The sequence below is a fragment of the Gopherus evgoodei genome, chromosome 1, assembly GCF_007399415.2.
Source record: "Gopherus evgoodei ecotype Sinaloan lineage chromosome 1, rGopEvg1_v1.p, whole genome shotgun sequence".
In the NCBI taxonomy this organism is placed as follows: domain Eukaryota; kingdom Metazoa; phylum Chordata; order Testudines; family Testudinidae; genus Gopherus; species Gopherus evgoodei.
In genome coordinates this window covers 35,560,613-35,577,857 of record NC_044322.1, presented here as the reverse complement: position 1 = coordinate 35,577,857, position 17,245 = coordinate 35,560,613, and the positions used below count along the sequence as shown (strand labels likewise).

Here is a 17,245-nt window from a genome sequence, read left to right as displayed (position 1 = left end):
TCTTCTTTCCTCCACACTTTAAGATTTGTTTTACATTCTACTACTCAGGGTTTAGTTCAAGGCAACCAGTTACTATTTATTAATGCCACACATGGTAACCATAGTAACACAAGCCCTGCATATATGAAAGTATGAAGGTGTTAGACTTCCACAGAGGTTTGGTCTTATTCAGAATTCCCTCCCACTCCTTTGGATTTACCACTATGAAATTCATGGAAAAACAAGTTCTAACACAGTTGATCTCTCTTGCGAAGCATGAAAACATTCTATTTCATCTAAATTTTATTTTTAATGTGGCCAATTAGTATAAATGTGTGTATCTATATAAATAACAAAATAATTGTTATATATACAGCTAAACTTTCATTAATATACAAAGCTATGGTCTGCATCAAATCTCCAGTTGCAGGCATATGGAGTGCATGCATACCCATGCTGTAGAATATAGATGGGGCCAGCATTTGAACAAGAACTCACCATTACCCTCCACCCTTGATTAAAAAAGATTTTAATTACAACGTCATGTTATTTTTCTAATCACTGTAATGCGTTTCATGCTGATGTGGCATATACATAACTGTTGCCCACAATTAGAGGAATCTGAGTAGAGTTTCTAGCAGTGGCTTTATAAAGGAATATTTATCCTGATAAAAAACACAGAAGTTCAGCTTATTCATGGACAAGTAACCAAAAGCATTTGTTAGATAATTCAATTGAGAACATATATTCTATTTTAGTTCTTAAACTGGAAACCCATCACTAAGGTATCTAAGCACCTTATCACATTTTAAATTCAGTCTTATATTTTAACAGCATTAGCTCTACCAAGACACTTCCATGGTTTCATGTAGAAAGTTAGAGCAGTATACAAAAAAGTCATTAAAGAGAGTAACAAAGAGCCACTGATTGATCTATAGATTTACCAAGCAACATAACTTTAATAGCTCAGTGTAAACCAATCCCTCCATCAGATTTTGACCTAACCAGCTGCTCACTGGTCTGTGGTTTGGGGTCTGATCCAAAACTCACTGAAGCGTGTGGGAGTCTTTCCTTTGATTACAATGGGCATAAGATTAGGCCCTTGTCCAGAAGGGACAGTACCAAGTAGCAGCAGTGTGGACTGAGAGAAAAAAAATGCTGAATAGGAGGCCAAAAGATAATTGGTAATATACTAAAAGCCCACAAAACTGAACATTGTGGCATGAGAATGTTTCACCACTTCAATATAAGAAAGAAAATACAGGAGAAGTCAGTATGCTGCCCCAATGATCAAATCCAATTACTTATTGTCTATTACACCAAATGAATAATTAAAAAAAATCAGACTTTTTTAAAAAAGCAAACAAGGAGGTCCCATGGTCTAAATATATTTCTGAGGGAACATCTGTGAGTTCAAGTCTCTTTCTTTTCTTACACCTCTGTATTTCATGCAGAACATAGGGCTTTCAACACCACCTTCCATCTTTGCTGGTCTCCCGTGGCAGTCGTTGCTTCTTTTCACATTATTCAGATAAGTTTCAATTCTGCGTCTGCTGTGGTTCTAACTCACTGCCTCTTGCCCTGGGGGTTCCAGTTCAATGCCTATCTTGTTATGTTATTGGGTATTTCCTCCATGAATGGCCTAGCCATCTCCATTTTTGTTCTGTAATTTCCAGTCCTACTGGCTTCTGTTTCATCCTCCTTCAGGAGTTTGTTGCTTGTAATTTTTTCTAATATTGAGGATTTGTCTAAGGCAGCTGTCAATGAAGATTTAGAGTTTAGATAGTAAAGTCTTCATAAGTCTCCAAGTTTCAGCACTATGTAGCAAGATCAACTTTACAATGGTTAAATATCTGAAGTTTAGCTGGAGGGCAAGACGTCTGTTTCTCCAGATCAACTGCAAAGTTACAAAAACACATTTTGCTTTTACTATTCTGGTTTAATGTCTTCCTCTGTTCCATCTGCTGTACTTAAAATGCTGACAAGATATGAGATATATCCAATTTCATCTAGGTCAGACCCAGAAAATGCAATGGGTCTTTCTTGTTTTGTGTTGATTCTAATGGTTTTAGGTTTTTACAGTGTTGATTTTCAATCCTACCACCTGTGGATAGGCCTGTAAATCACTTGTTTTGACATTAATGTCTCTATGGGAATGGGATAGCAAGTTGATGTCATCTGCAAAGTCCAGGTCCTCTAACTTTTGTGTCAAAGTCCACTATATGTCCCTTATTACTCAATCCCCATATTACTCAATCCACCACCAGTAAAAAGATCATAGGTGACATAAGACATCCTGGGCTGATGCCCATAGTAACCTCAGTTCACTGTTATGCATTACTTCACACATCATATTTTCAGAGAAGCTCTGAAATTTCTGAGGGATTCCACTGTGACAGAAATTTCCATAAAACTGTTCTACTCACTGTATTAGATGCTTGTTGGAAATCTACCAATTCATATAAAGCTTTGACTTCCATTAGATCACAAGTTCTATGATACTACGTAGGATTATTATTTGATCCATACATGATTTCTCCTGTCTGAACCCTGCCTATTCTCATTGTTACCTTGAATCTATCACTTCCTTTATTCTTTATAATGTGTAATTATCTTACTTGGGACATTCTTCCTGATAACTGTTTAATGATGTTGCACAGTGTCTTTGTGCCATTTTGTACTGCAGCAGTTTGTGCATCTATTGCCATTTCATCTACAAAGTTTCATTTGTCTTTCCTACCACTATTTTGGCCTCTCTTCTTTACTGCATATTCCTTCTGGAGTCAGTGTGTCTGTGTTCTTGTTTGCTTAAATTTTGCATCTTTCCTCTCATATAACCTTTCATTGTGATGTTTCTTCCTGAATCCCAGAATTTCTTTACAAGTTTTAGTGAAAGTATCCTTTACCTGTTTCCATTTGCCTTCTATTGTCTCATCATCTTCAAGCACCCGGTATCTATTTGCTAGAGCAATTCTAAACTCTTGCTGCATGTTAGTTGGGTGACATTATAATGTAGTGTTTCTGCTGTTCAGACCTATTCTTTGTTCTTATTTTTATTTTCAATTTAGTTAGCGTGTGGTCCATTCTCATACCTGCTACCTATATCTTTTAAATTTCTATTACATTTGTGCAGAATTGTAATGTGGGTTTGGTCTGGTTCCTTGTTTTGTTGGTATAGTGTAATTTGGTTTTCTGTTCTGTGATCTGCTGACCTCCAAGTTATTTTATTAATAGTATGGTGAGGGAAGATGGTTCCTCCAATGACCAGGTCGTTCATTCCACACACACAAAAAAAAGATCAGCGAACATTTCATCATTTTCATTCATTTCACCAAGGTCTTGTTTCCCCGTATTTACTTCCCTGCCAGTGTTGTTGCTCCCTGCTTTAGCAATAATTTCTCCAATTACTAAGAGGACATCTCTTTTGGGGATTTTATCTATTTTGTTATGTAGTTGCTTGTACAAGGCGGTTGGTTTTCTTTGTTAAAAACACTCTTGGTTAGTTTGATTTGTAGGAGAACTACAGACACTTTCTGGAATTTTGATGAAAACTGTACTATTCTAATCCTTTTTTAAACTGGTGCCCATTCTATCTTTTGGTTGCCCTCCCTCCCCCCCGATTTTATCAGACCCACACCATCTCTGTGTATGTCACTGGCATTCGGTAATCCAGAATATAGTAGGATGTGTCCAGTTGACAAGGTGATTTGTCCTGATGTAACTCATCTCATTTCACTTAGGCCAAGTACATCTAATTTGTGTCTCCCCATTTCTTTTGTTAGTTTGACTGTTTTACCAGCCTCATGTTAGTCCACACATTCCACGTACCAATTTTGGTAATGGATTTTGGAGAGAGCAAATTCATCAGTAGAGTAGCTTCCTTGGGGTTATGGCAACTTCATGTTTTCATCTTTCTTCTAGGTCTACTTGAATTAAGTTGGATTGAGTTTGTTGGACAGAGTGGTAGTATAGGTTTCTGTAATGACTTTGTTTTACAGAGGAGTAGGTTGTTAGCCCACTCTTAACTCACTACCAGGTCGGCTAGTAGATTGCCTTAGTCTGGCTCCTACTCTTTGACCTATCTGGCATGGGTAATCCTACTAAGATAATACTCCTGCCAGCATAGCTTGTGTGTGCAAGGAGGCATCTGCTTTTTAAAAGTCATGTCTATAATGTGAACATGACATTGAGAATATTTTTTAAAGAATAGAGACAGGATTGATTGTTTCTCAAACACTCCTGCCACCCAAATATTTGAACCACTATATAAATATCTGACATGCTGTAATTTAATTAACTGATACAGATTTAAATTATCAATAACTGATAACCACAAATGCTTGTATGCTGACATTGATATATTTCCATGACAATGTTCACAAGACTGGAAAGAGGCAGTCATATCCTGTAGCCGTTATCAAACAAACATTTATAACATATACCTTATTAGGTGACACAAGGTGCTTAACACTAACAGGAAAAAGTTCTCCTGGAATAGGTAGTGTTAGCATTGTATATGGTGGCAAAACAGGAGCCCCTGCTTCGGATAACAGTAACTCCTAGAACAAGATAGGATTTAGTTAGGTTTCACATTTTGGTAACTAATTGCAAGTTTGCCCTTCTATGACTTCTGAAACTACAGAGGAGTTATTTTATAGACTAAAATAAGGTAAACAAGACATCCCTGTTGACAAAGAAAAATCAAATCAAATTCAAATTTTCCTTGTTCCATTTTAATTCTTATCTTCCATTTTTAAGCAGATAAAGAGGTTAGGGAACTAATTCACTCCAGGCATGAATTTTGTTTAAGGAGAATGTAAAATATTTAAAGAAAAGCTATTCAGAGGTACTCCTAAACAGTTAAGATATTTAAAAAAATGATGTCACTACTTTGGACAAGATTCCTCACCAAAGGCTCTTAAAGCAAAGTAAGCAGTAATGGATAAGAGGGAAGGTCCTCTCATGGATCAGTAATTGGTTAAAAGATAGGAAACAAAGGGTAGCAGTAAATGGTCATTTTTCAGACTGGAGAGAGGTAAACAGTGGTGTCCCCAGGGATCTGTACTGGGACTAGTGCTATTCAACATGTTCATAAATCATCTAGAAAAAGGAGTAAAACAGTGAGGTGGCAAAGTTTGCAGATGATACAAAATTACTCAAGATAGCTAAGTCCAAAGCTGACTGCGAAGTCACAAAGGGATCCCACAAAACTGTGTGAATGTGAAAAAAAATGGCAAATGAAATTCAATGTTGATAAATGCAAAGTAATGCATAATGGAAAACAATCACAACTATACATATAAAATAATGTGGTCTAAATGAGCTGTTGCCACACAAAGATCTTAGAGAGTCATTGTTGATAGTTCTCTGAAAACACTTGCTCAATGTGCAGCTTCTAGCAAAATCGCTAACAGAGTATTAGGAACCATTAGGAAAGGGGTAGATAAAAAACAAACAGTAAATATCGTAAAGCCACTATTTAAATCCATAGTATGCCCACACCTTGAATACTGTGTGCAGTTCTGGTCACCCTATCTCAAAAAAGATAATATAAGAATTGGATTAGGTACAGAAAAGGGCAACAAAAATGATTAAGAGTATGGAACAGCTTCCTATGAGAGCAGATTTAAAAAAAGACTGGGAGTATTCAGCTTGGGGGGGAGGGGGAAAAAAAAGACTACTATGTTTTAGTCCCAGACAGTAAACAGAAATTCACACCCTATGACCTGTCCATGACTTTTACTATATACCCCTGACTAAAACTTGGGGGGGGAGGGAGGAGAGACAGCTTGGGGGGCTCCACGGGTGCTGGGGGAGGCGCAGACCAGCAGAAGGGGTGCGCCGTGGATGCACAGCCCGTGCTCAAGGGGAGGATTGGCGGAGCTAGGGCATTCCTACCTCCACGTGCTGCCTCCGCTCGGCCCCAATCCCCGGTTCTGCAGCTCCCACTGGTTGGGAACCATAGCCAATGGGAGCTGACGGGGCGGTGCCTGCCGGTAGAGGTGACACATGGAATTAGGAGCTGAGGGAGGGGAGTTCCTGTAGACATTCCGGGGAGCCCGCCCTAGGTAAGCGCCCTCCCACACCCAACCTCCAGCCCTGAGCTCTCCCCCAAACTCCTGTTGCTAGGGACAGGGGGATGAGATTGCCCCAGCAGCAGCCAGTGCAAATGGCCCAGGTGCTCAGGTGGCCCCCGGGCCAGGCGAATCAGCTGCTGCAGAAGTCATGGAGGTCACAGAAAGTCATGGAATCTGTGACAAACATGGAGTCCTACACAACACAAGAACGAGGGATCACCCAATGAAATTAGTAGGCAGCAATTTTAAAACAAACAAAAGGAAGTACTTTTTCCACACAACACACAGCCAGTCTGTGGAACTCACTGCCACGAGATGTTGTAAAGGCCAAAACTATAACTGGATTCAAAAAAGAATTAGGTAAGTTAATGGAAGAAGAGTCCATCAATGGCTAATGCAACCCCACTCTCCAGGTGTCCCGAAGCCTCTGACTGCCAAATGTGGGACTGGACAACAGGGGAGGGATCACTTGATAGTTGCCCTCTTCTGTACATTCCCTTTGAAGCATTTGGAACTGGCCATTGTTGGAAGATAGGATACTGGGATAGATGGACCATTGGTCTGACCTATTCTTAAGTTATGTACTTTATTTGAGGCTAAGAACAAGAAGATACCACAGCAGAATAAAGCACTGATAATTAGATGTAACTTCTCCACTAAAAGATAAAATAGAGATACAGCCAAAGCACTGGTCAACAGCAAATGCTGAAAATCAATCCATGGCTTCCCTCCCAAAGTAACAATACATATATAATGTACTTTGCACTTGAAAAATGGCTGAAATACTGAAAAGTTCATTTTAAAATTTTTCTTTAACAAGAATAAAGAAGGGTTTCAACCATTTCAAGAAGGAAGCAAGTCTTTAGGAGGGATCTGAATAAAACAGACTGGGACCTGGCACAGAAGGATTAGGTAAGGTAATGAGTTTTAGTGATCAATTGTGAAAAACCCACAAAACCTAAACCCCCCCATTCACACGCTACACACTGAAACTCACCTCATAGCTGATTTTATATTTATCCTCAAAACACTTTTCACTGTAATGTATTATGTCCTAAAAAGCAAGTAGAGTACAGTTCAATTTACGTACCAGTGTAATAGGGGCCTTATAAACACCTAAAATATGTAGATAAAACACTTAGATTTTTCATGTAATATTTCCTTAATTCATAATACATAAAGGCTGCCTTGATTCAGGAAAACATTTAACTCTCATTGATATCAATGGGACAAAAGAACATATTCAAGTACTTTCATGAACTGAGGATTTAGAACCTGATTCTGTAGTCCGCATTCAAACAAAATTTCCACCCAGTTCCAATGGGAATTTTGTCTGAGAACTGCAGGATTTGGCCAATTCATTAATAGAAAGGGAATCCATATATAAAGAACTGCAGTATTTTCTAGTAAGAATGGACCAACTCTCCTTGAACTTTGAGGTGTGATTGTGTACTTTCACCCTCAAAAAAACAGGTTCCCTCTTGCACCACTTCACAGCTTCTCTCAAAAACATGACTGAAAATAGGTATCCAATAGTTGCCTTCCAACAACTGTGCATTTTAGGGCACAACTAAATGGGAGAAGGGATGAAATGACTATAAGGTGTATGAACAACTAATTGAAAGACCGTTCTCAAATACTAGTTTATCAATGGTTTGCTGTCAAACTAGAGAGATTTATTTAGTAGAGTCCCACATGAATCAGTCCTAGGTCTGGTACCTTTCAATATTTTCATTATTTGGATAATGGAGTGGAGAATATACTTCTAAAACTTGTGTATGACACTTAGCTTGGAGGAGTTGTTCGGATTTTGGAGGACAGGATTATAATTGACCTTGACAAATTGGAGAATTCGTCTGAAATCCACAAGGTGAAATTCAATAAAGACAAGTATAAAGTATTACTTTAGGAAGGAAAAATCAAATGCACAACTACAAAATGGGGAATAATTGGCTAGGTGGTAGTACTGCTGAAAAAGAGCTGGAGGTTAAAATGAACTGTGAATTGAACATGAGTCAACAACATGATACAGCTGCAAAAAAGGCTAATATAATTCAGGAATGTATTAGCTGGAGTGCTGGATCTAAGACATGGGATGAACTATCCCACTGCATCTGGCACTCATGAGGCCTCAGCTGGAGTACTGTATCCAATTCTGGGCTCCATATTTCAGCAAAGTGGTGGACAAATTGGAGAGAGTGCAGAGGATAGAAAAAAATAAATAAATAAAAGGCTTAGAAAACTTGACCTTTGAGAAAAGTTTAGAAGAACTGGACATCTTTAGTCTTGAGAAAAGAAGACTGAGGGGGATCTGCTAATAGTCTTCAAATATGTTAAGGGCTGTTATAAAAAGGAATGTGAACAATTGTTTTCCATGTCCACTGGAAGTAGGATAAGTAGTAATAGCTTATTCTGAAGCAAGGGAAATTAAGGTTAGATATTAGTAAAAAACTCTCTAGCTATAAGGGTAGTTAAGCTGTGGAATAGGCTCTCAAGAGAGGTTGTGGCATTCCCATAATTGGAGTTTTAAAGAAAAGGCTGGACAAATACCTATCTGGGTAGTCTAGATTTACTTGGTTTTGCCTCAGCACAGGGGACGGGATTTGATTTCCTGAAGTCTCTTCCAGTCCTACATTTCTATGATTCTCTGACAAAGTGCAGAGCAGTGAGTATATAAAGTGGAGCAAAACCAAAGCATAGATGAAAAATCTTGGCTTCCTCCCTCTCCACAAAGAGGAAATGTTATTCAGGATGAGGTGAGAAAAAGCCACTCCCCCTGAAGTTTCTGCCACTTCTAGAGAAACCAGATCAGAAGAAGCAGGGAGAGTCAGATATCTTACTTAAGAAGTGTCCTTAGAAATAATTTGAGAGTTTAAATGCTTTTCTGAAGTTAACTATTGTACCTTTTGGATGAAGTCCATAAAAGATGGTTACCTACCTCTCGTAATTGTTGTTCTTTGAAATGCGTTGCTCACATCCACTCCAATAGGTGTGCGTACGTGCTGCGTGCATGATCGCCGGAAAGCTTTTCCCTTAGCGGTACCTGTCAGATCAGCTGTGGAGACCCCTAGAGTGGCGCCTTTATGGTGGTGTATATATGTCCCTGCCAACCTGCCATCTGCTCAGTTCCTTCTTGCCGAAATACTCTGATACTGGGGAGGCGGGCGGGATTTGGAATGGACATGAGCAACATATCTCAAAGAACAACAGTTATGAGAGGTAAGTAACCATTTTTCCTTCAAGTGATTGCTCATGTGCATTCCAACAGGCAACTTCCCAGCAGTTACCCAGGGGAGGGGTCGGAGTTCACCTGATAGCTGAGTACAGGACTGCCCTACCAAAAACAGCATCATCCTTCACCTGCTGGGTGATGGCGTAGCATGAAGTGAAAGTGTGGACTGAAGACCAGGTTGCTGCCTTGCAGATATCCTGGATAGGGACCTGCGCCAGGAATGCTGCGGATGCCGCCTGCACTCTGGTAGAGTGCGCCACAAATGGAGGGGCTGGTACTTTAGCCAGGTCATAGCAAGTCCTAAAACACAATTTGATCCACGACGAGATGCGCTGTGATGAGATTGGGAGCCCTCTCATTCCTTCTGCGATAGCAATAAAGAGCTGTGGTGATTTACGAAATGGCTTCATGTGTTCAATGTAAAATGCCAAGGCACATCTAATGTCCGAGGAATGGAACATGCGCTCCCTGTTAGTGGCATGGGGTTTAGGAAAGAACACAGGTAAAAATATATCTTGGTTCACGTGAAACTGGGATAAAACCTTAGACAGGAATGCAGGAGCGTGTAACTGCACCTTGTCCTTATAAAATACTGTAATAAGGAGGTTCAGAGATCAGTGCTCTGAGCTTGGATACCCCTCTAGCAGAGGTTATAGCTACCAGAAAGGCCACCTTCCAGGAGAGGTAGGACAGAGGGCAGGTAGCCATGGGATCAAAAGGGGGGGGGGCCAGGAGTGAGGACAGGACCAGGTTGAGGTGCCACTGGAGAACGAGCTGTTGTACCAGGGGATAAAGTCTGTCCAGATCCTTAAGAAACCTGGTCACCATGGGGTTACCGAACACTAACCCCTCCCCCCGCCACCATTCCCAGAGGCTGAAATGGCCGCAAGGTGTGATATTGCTAACCTTCGGTGCTTGAGATATAAAAGATAGTCCAAAGTAATGGGAATTGGGGCTGATTGTGGCTCAGTTCCCCTTTGTCGAGACCAAATGGATAAATGCTTCCACTTAGCATGTGGCTCAAGTGGAGGATCTCCTACTTCCTAACAGGACCTTCCTTACTGAGTGTAGGCACTGAAGCTCAAGAGGGTTCAGCCATGGAGCTTCCACGCCATGAGGTGGAGGGACTCCAGGTTGGGGGGTTGCAGACAGCTGTGGTCCTGTGTGATTAGGGTTGGACAGAGAGGGAACGCTACTCGTCTGTCCACTGAAAGGTTCAGTATCATGTTGAACCCATACTGTTGAGGCCATGCCGGTGCTATGAGGACCAAGAAGCCCTGTCCTGACAAGTCTTGAGGAACACACTGTGTATGAGAGGGAATGGCGGGAATGCATACAGCAGGTGATCCATCCATGACAAGTGAAAGGCGTCCGCAGTGGATCCTGGGCTGTGATTCAGGAAGGAGCAGAACCTCTGGCACTTCCTGTTGCCCCACATTGCGAACATGTACATGTAGTGAGAGCCCCACTTCTGGAAAAATCGAGTGAGCCATGTCTGGTCTGAGGGATCCCCTCATGTCCATGGAACGAGCGACTGAAGCAGTCGGCCAGCTCGTTCTGTGTCCTCTTCTGGGGTGTGTATCCCCCAAGACTTCAGAGTCGCGCGAGAGTCCTTTAGGCTATGCAGGCCCATGTTCGTGTTTTGAGCAAACAGGCCCTTGCAGTCAAAGGGGAGGTGCTGTATGGTATTCTGGACCTCCGGTGGGATTCCCGAAACCTGGAGCCACACACTGCGTCTTATTGCAACGGCAGTGGCCATGGTTCGAGCTGCAGAGTCCGCCGCGTCCACTGCTGCCTGGAGGGCAGTCCTAGACACCACTCTACTCTCTTCAAGGAATGCACCAAACTCTTTGAGAGTCAGCCAGGATTAACTCCCAGAATTTAGCCAACAAGCTCCAGGCAGGGCTGGCTTTAGTAAGTGCGGGGCCCAATTCGAACAGTTTCAATGGGGTCCCAGCAGGGATGACTGGGAAAAAAAAACAAACACACCACAAAAAAAATGCGTGGGGCTTGTACTCACCGGGCAGCGCTCCTAGTCTTCGGAGGCAGATCCTTCACTCGCTCTAGGTCTTCGACGGCACTGAAGGACCTGCTGCTGAAGTGCTGCCGAAGACCTGGAGCCCCGCCAGGTGAGTAAAAATTAAAAAAAGGAGCCTTTAGCCAGGAAAGGGATTCTCTGCCACTTGCCCCTCCTGGAGGCCCTGCCACTGGGCGCGGGGCCCTCTTAGGAGCGAGGTCCGATTTGGGGGAATTGGTCTAAAGCCGGCCCTCAGGAATTAAAGGCGTATCAGCTAAGCACTGCCTGCTGATTCGCTACTAAATCGAATAGACTTTATGGCCAAAGAGATCCAGCTTGTTAGTGTCCCGTAACTTAGGTGCAGGGCCTGGCTGTCCTTGCTACTCCTGGGAGTTTGCTGCATCAACCACCAGACTCCCTGGCTGCAGGTGGGTAAAAAGGTGCTCGTAGCACTTTTGCGGCACAAAGTAGCATCTCTTGACCCCTTTAGCCATTGGTGGTATAGAGGCCAAGGTTTGCCAGAGCACCCTCGTGGTGTTCTGAATTGTCCTTATGAGGGGCAAGGCCACTCTAGAAGGACCCTTGGGAAGGAGGATGTCTACCATCAGATCCGTGTCCTCCATAACCTTCTCTGCCTGGAGGTTAAGGTTAACTGTCACCCTCCTAAGCAGGCCTTGGTGGTAGAATGATAGATGTGCCTGCCACCGCCTGTTCCAGTGAAGAGCTTCCAGGAACAGGGTCTTCCGGCCCCTCTGGAGGTTGGGTCAGGTACCTCAAGAGCTCTCCACGACCGGAGGTTCAGGAGCCACCGACATCAGTGGAAGAGGGACTGCGCTTGCCTGTGGCAGCTCATCAGCCCTGTCTTGTATGGAGTCCTCAGGGGCCCTAGAGATGTAGCGTGCCAGCAACGTTGCTGATCGAGGTGCATGGGGGGGGCAACATTACAGATACCGGCCTGGATCTCTGAGCCTGATGGTAGGCCCAAGGGGTCCAAAAGGGCCATTGTACTGGGCCCTGCCACTGGGGTGGCTAAGGAATGGCTGGTGCCAGTTGTTCCGCTGGCCTAAGGTACCGGGATCGGTGGTGGCTGCTTCAGGAGACAGAAGATTCAGTGTCCAACTCTGATGAGTATTCTGTACCCGACCATGGGGGAGCAGAGCCTGACGGTGCCAGTGAGCAGCACTGGGGAGATGGAGATCGGCGCCGCAACATCACGGGCTTCCCCTGATGATGAATCAATGGCGATGCTGCCATCAGTGCCACGATGGATGTTGGAGCCGTCTGTGGTGCCGGGCTCGACGCCGCAGTCGGTGCCGTCGCTGGTGCTACTGGTAGTGCCTGAGTTTGCATAGCCAGGTACTGTGCCATCATGGCAATGTGGTCTCGAGCTACCTCATGTGTGTTCGGAGTGGAGGGGAGGTCAAGCTCTTCCTCCAAACTGCCCCAGGTAGGGGAGTCCGTTCTCACCGGACTCAATGACTCGAAGTCAATGGCGCCAGTTCTTGAGCACGAGACCGAGTGCCCCACCAGAGGACGCACCCCACTGGAATCCATCCTTTGTTTCTTGAACGTCCCGTCTGGTTTCTTTTTCTTATGCGGCACCAGGAACGCGAACAGTGACGCCTGGTGGCGCTGGCTTTGCGGGCCAGGGAGCGGTGCTGGTGCTCCCTGGTGGAGTCCTTCCTCGGTGCTGGGACATCCCACACTGAGGCCAGTGCGCTTCATACTGACGATGCCGGTGTTGGCTCTGGCTTCGGATGATAGTCACACTCCCTCTTAGTCTGGGGTCTGAAGCGCCAGTAAATTGGGCTCTTATCTGTCTGATGGCCCTCCGAGGCACTTGAGACAGGGGGCGTGTGGATCACTTGTGGGTTTTGCCCACCACTCACAAGCCTTAAACCCCTGCAACCGAGGCATGCCCTGGCACCAGGAAGAGCAGAACCGGGGGAAACCCCCTAAAGTAAGCTAAACTGATCTACAACTATTAATAACTAACTAACTAACAAACAACTATTCACACAAAAACAAGAGAACCACTAGGTAAGGCACGTGCAGATGCAAGGGACTGAGCAGTTCCAACGACCATCATCGGCAGTAAGATGGAACTGACCAGACGGCGTGTCGGCAGGGACATATATACACCATCATAAAAGTACCACTCTATGTGTCTCCATAGCCTACCCGACGGGTACCACTGGGGGAAAACCTTTCCGGTGATCGTGCATGCAGCGCATACACACACCTATTGGAATGCACATGAGCAATCACTCGAAGAATTATAAGTTTTATATCAGTTTAGAATAATAAATTCATTAATAAAATTTAAAATTAAGCAGCTATCATTTTCAGTACAGTTCTCACTGTTACTATGGATGAATTCAAGAGCAAAGAGTTTGCAATTCCGTACGAATTTCCATGTCACTTTGGCAAGAAGTTGTACCTATATTTGTTTCTACTTGCAAACTATGCCTTTGACATTGCTGATTTATACATTTTCAGATATTAGTAATATACAACAAACCTAAAAGGCATTTAAAAATGTGACACAGTAATAATGACAATAACCTGGGGGAAAGGTCACAACCTCAAATGGATTAAATGTTTAATCTTTCAGAGTCACTACAGCAGCAAAAACAAACAATAAATCTTACTTACCAGATTTGATATATCCTGACAATCTTCAAAAATGCAGTGTTTGTGGTATGCCATAAAGGAAGAAAGTGACATCCCATCAAAATAAAGATTAACAGATACTTTGCCCCATGGATTATCTGGACGTTCCTGTTTGAATAAAACAAAGTAGACTACTGCCATAATGCACATAACATCATGGCTGAGATTTTGCCAACATAATAGTCATGAAAGAGGAAATTACTTACCTGTAACTGGAGGTTCTTCAAGATATGTGGTCCCTATTTGTATTCCAAACTTGGGTGCACATGTGCACCATACACTGGAGCAGGAAGTTTTCAGTAGCAGTGTCCACTGATGTGTATGTATGTATATGTTACCTCATGCCCCAGGTGAGGTTAAGAAGCTATGCAGGGAGACGGTCCTTCAGTCATCCTCTTCACACTGAATAGCGCAGTCCGTACCAGAGAGGACACTGAGTGGGTATTGGAATACAAATAGGGACCACACATTCAGTTACAGGTGAGTAACCTCTTTTTCTTCGAGTGATGGTCCCTATATGTATCCAAACGCAGGTAAGTATCAAGCAACGATCAGCTTGGAGGGGGGTATGAGGACAAACGAGGTATCGCTGTCTGCAGGACAGCACAGCCCACAGCTGCACCTTCTGTTGCTCCCTGGGCGATGGCATATTGGGTAGTCAAGATATGAACAGAGTGCCAGGTCGCCACCCGGTATATGTCCTGCCAGGGGATGTCCACTAGGGAGGAGGAGGTAGCTGCATTTGAAGCAGTGGGCTGTAATCCTGACCACCTGTAGCACTCTATGATGCATGTAGACATGCACTTTGATATGAGCTGTGAAGAAAGGGCTTGGCCTAGCAACCTTTCTGTAATGGCTATGAAAAGGCATGGAGAGGTGCAAAAGACGTGGGTCCTGTCAAGGTAGAACACAAGTGCACAATGGACATCCTATGAGTGCAGAGTCCTGCCTGTTGGAGTGAAGTGTGGCTTAGGATGGAAGACCGGGAGATGGATTGACTGGTTGAGGTGGAACTCAGAGACCGCTTTTGTGAGAAACGTAGGGTGAAGACGCAACAAAACTTTTAATGTAAGTTTATGGGTGCAGTCAGCCATCATGGCTCCCAATTTGCTTTCCTGCCTAGTGGAAGTGATGGCCATGACAAATATGACCTTCATGAATAAGTGAGAGAGGAAACATGTGGCCAGGGGCTCGAAGGGAGGTCTGATGAGGGCAGAAAGTACAAGATTGAGGTTCCAGTGGTAGAGTTGGTTTAAGGACTAGTGGGAAATGTTCATCAGTCCTTTCAGAAAACAGGTGGTGGTGGTGGGGCGGGGGAGAAAACACCAAGTGGCGATCCATTGGTGGGAGGAAGGCACTAAGTGCCATGAAGTGGACTTGGACTGAGCTGAGGGAAAGGCTTGAAGTCTTAAATCCAGGAAGTAGTCCAGGATGGTCGGGACAGAGACATCACTAAGGAAGAGATGCTGGCACTGTGCCTCAGGAGGTGAAACGCTTCCATTTCACAGCATAATAAGCCCATGTGGAAGCTCATCCAGGTGAACATGATTTGTTGAGGAAGAGTCAACGTAATTTTTGTAAAGGGAAATCATGCCTCACCAATTTATTAGAATTCTTTTAGGCGATGAACATGCATATGGACAAGAGGGATCCAGTGGATATAGTGTACTTAGATTTTCAGAAAGCCTTTGATAAGGTCCCTCACAAAAGGGAAACAAAGGGTAGGAATAAATGATCACGTCTCAGAATGAAGAGAAGTAAAAATTGGTGTCCCCAGGGGTCTGTTCTGGGACCAGTACTGTTCAACCTATTTATAAACAATCTGGAAAAAAGGGTAAACAGGAGCTTGCAAAATCTGCAGATGATACAAAACTACTCAAGATAGTTAAGTGAAAAGCAGAATGTGAAGAGTTACAAAGGGATCTCACAAAAGTGGGCAACTGGGCAACAAAATGGCAGATGAAATTCAATGTTGATAAGTGCAAAGTAATAAACACTGGAAAACAATCCCAACTATACATATAAAATGATGAGGTCTAAATTAGCCTGTTATCACTCAAGAAGGATCTTGGAGTCATGGTGGATAGTTCTCTGGGAACATCCACTCAAAATGCAGTGGCAGTCAAAAAAGCTAAAAGAATGTTCAGAATCATTAGGGAACCAACAGATAGTCAGACAGAAAATATGTTGCCTCTATATAAATCCATGGTACGCTCACATCTCAAATACTGCATGAAGTGGTCACCCCATCTCAAAAAAAAAAGATATACTGGAATTGGAAAAGGTACAGAAAAGGGGAACAAAAATGATTAGGGGTATTGAACATCTTATTCATATTAGGGGTATTGAACATCTTATTCCATATGAGGAGAGATTAATAAGACTGGGACTTTTCAGTTTGGAAAAGAAACTAAGAGGGGATTTGATAGAGGTCTATAAAATCAAGACTGGTGTGGAGAAAGTAAATAAGGAAGTGTTATTTACTCCTCCTCATAGCACAAGAACCTGGGGTCACCAAATGAAATTCATAGGCTGCAGGTTTAAAACAACCCAAAGGAATTATTTCTTCACACAATGCACAGTCAACCTGTGGAACTCTTTGCCAGAGGATGTTGTGAAGGCCAAGACTACAGCAGAGTTCAGAAAAAGAACTAGATAAATTCATTGAGGATAGTGGTTATTAGCCAGGGTGGGCAGGGATGGTGTCCCTAGCCTCTGTTTGCCAGAAGCTAGGAATGGGCAACAGAGGATGGATCACTTGATGATTATCTGTTCTCTTCATTCCCTCTGAAGTACCTGGAATTGACCACTGTCGGAAGACAGGATACTGGACTAGATGGACCTTTGGTCTGATTCAGTACGGCCGTTCTTATGTTCTCATTTGCTGTTTAAGTACATGATGTACCGATGTCAAGCAGGCTGTTTACATGCGAGTCCCATCCAAAAACACGGACTGTGAGGCGAACTGGGCTTGGGCTGGGATGTTGGACTCTGCTCTGGTGCTGGGTGAGGAGGTCTGGCAGTGTGAGGAAATAGATTGAGGGACGGGCGTAGAGTATGAAAACCAGAACTATCAGAGCAAAACAGAGCTATCAGTAGAGCTGTGGCTCAATTGCAGAAGATCCTGCACAGTATTTGGGGAATGGGGGAAGGCATAGCAGAGACCTGTCTCACCACAGAAGGAGGAGAACACTGCCCTGGGAATTATGCTCCATGGTCCCCCAGGAGCAGTAAAGGGAAAAATTCCAGTTTTTGTGAGTGGTGAAG

The 17,245-nt window shown here is 43.4% G+C and overlaps 1 protein-coding gene across 1 annotated transcript in view; it reads right to left on the bottom strand.

The window, feature by feature from the left end:
* Positions 1 to 17,245, bottom strand: part of RNF17 (ring finger protein 17) — a 215,496-nt gene that overhangs the window by 26,036 nt on the left and 172,215 nt on the right. Inside the window, exons 33-35 of the mRNA XM_030561299.1 lie at positions 13,961 to 14,086; positions 7,054 to 7,110; positions 4,422 to 4,538 (exon numbers count right to left, since the gene is read on the bottom strand). Of these exons, the coding sequence (XP_030417159.1) occupies positions 4,422 to 4,538; positions 7,054 to 7,110; positions 13,961 to 14,086 (300 nt within the window). The remainder of the gene's footprint in view (positions 1 to 4,421; positions 4,539 to 7,053; positions 7,111 to 13,960; positions 14,087 to 17,245) is intronic.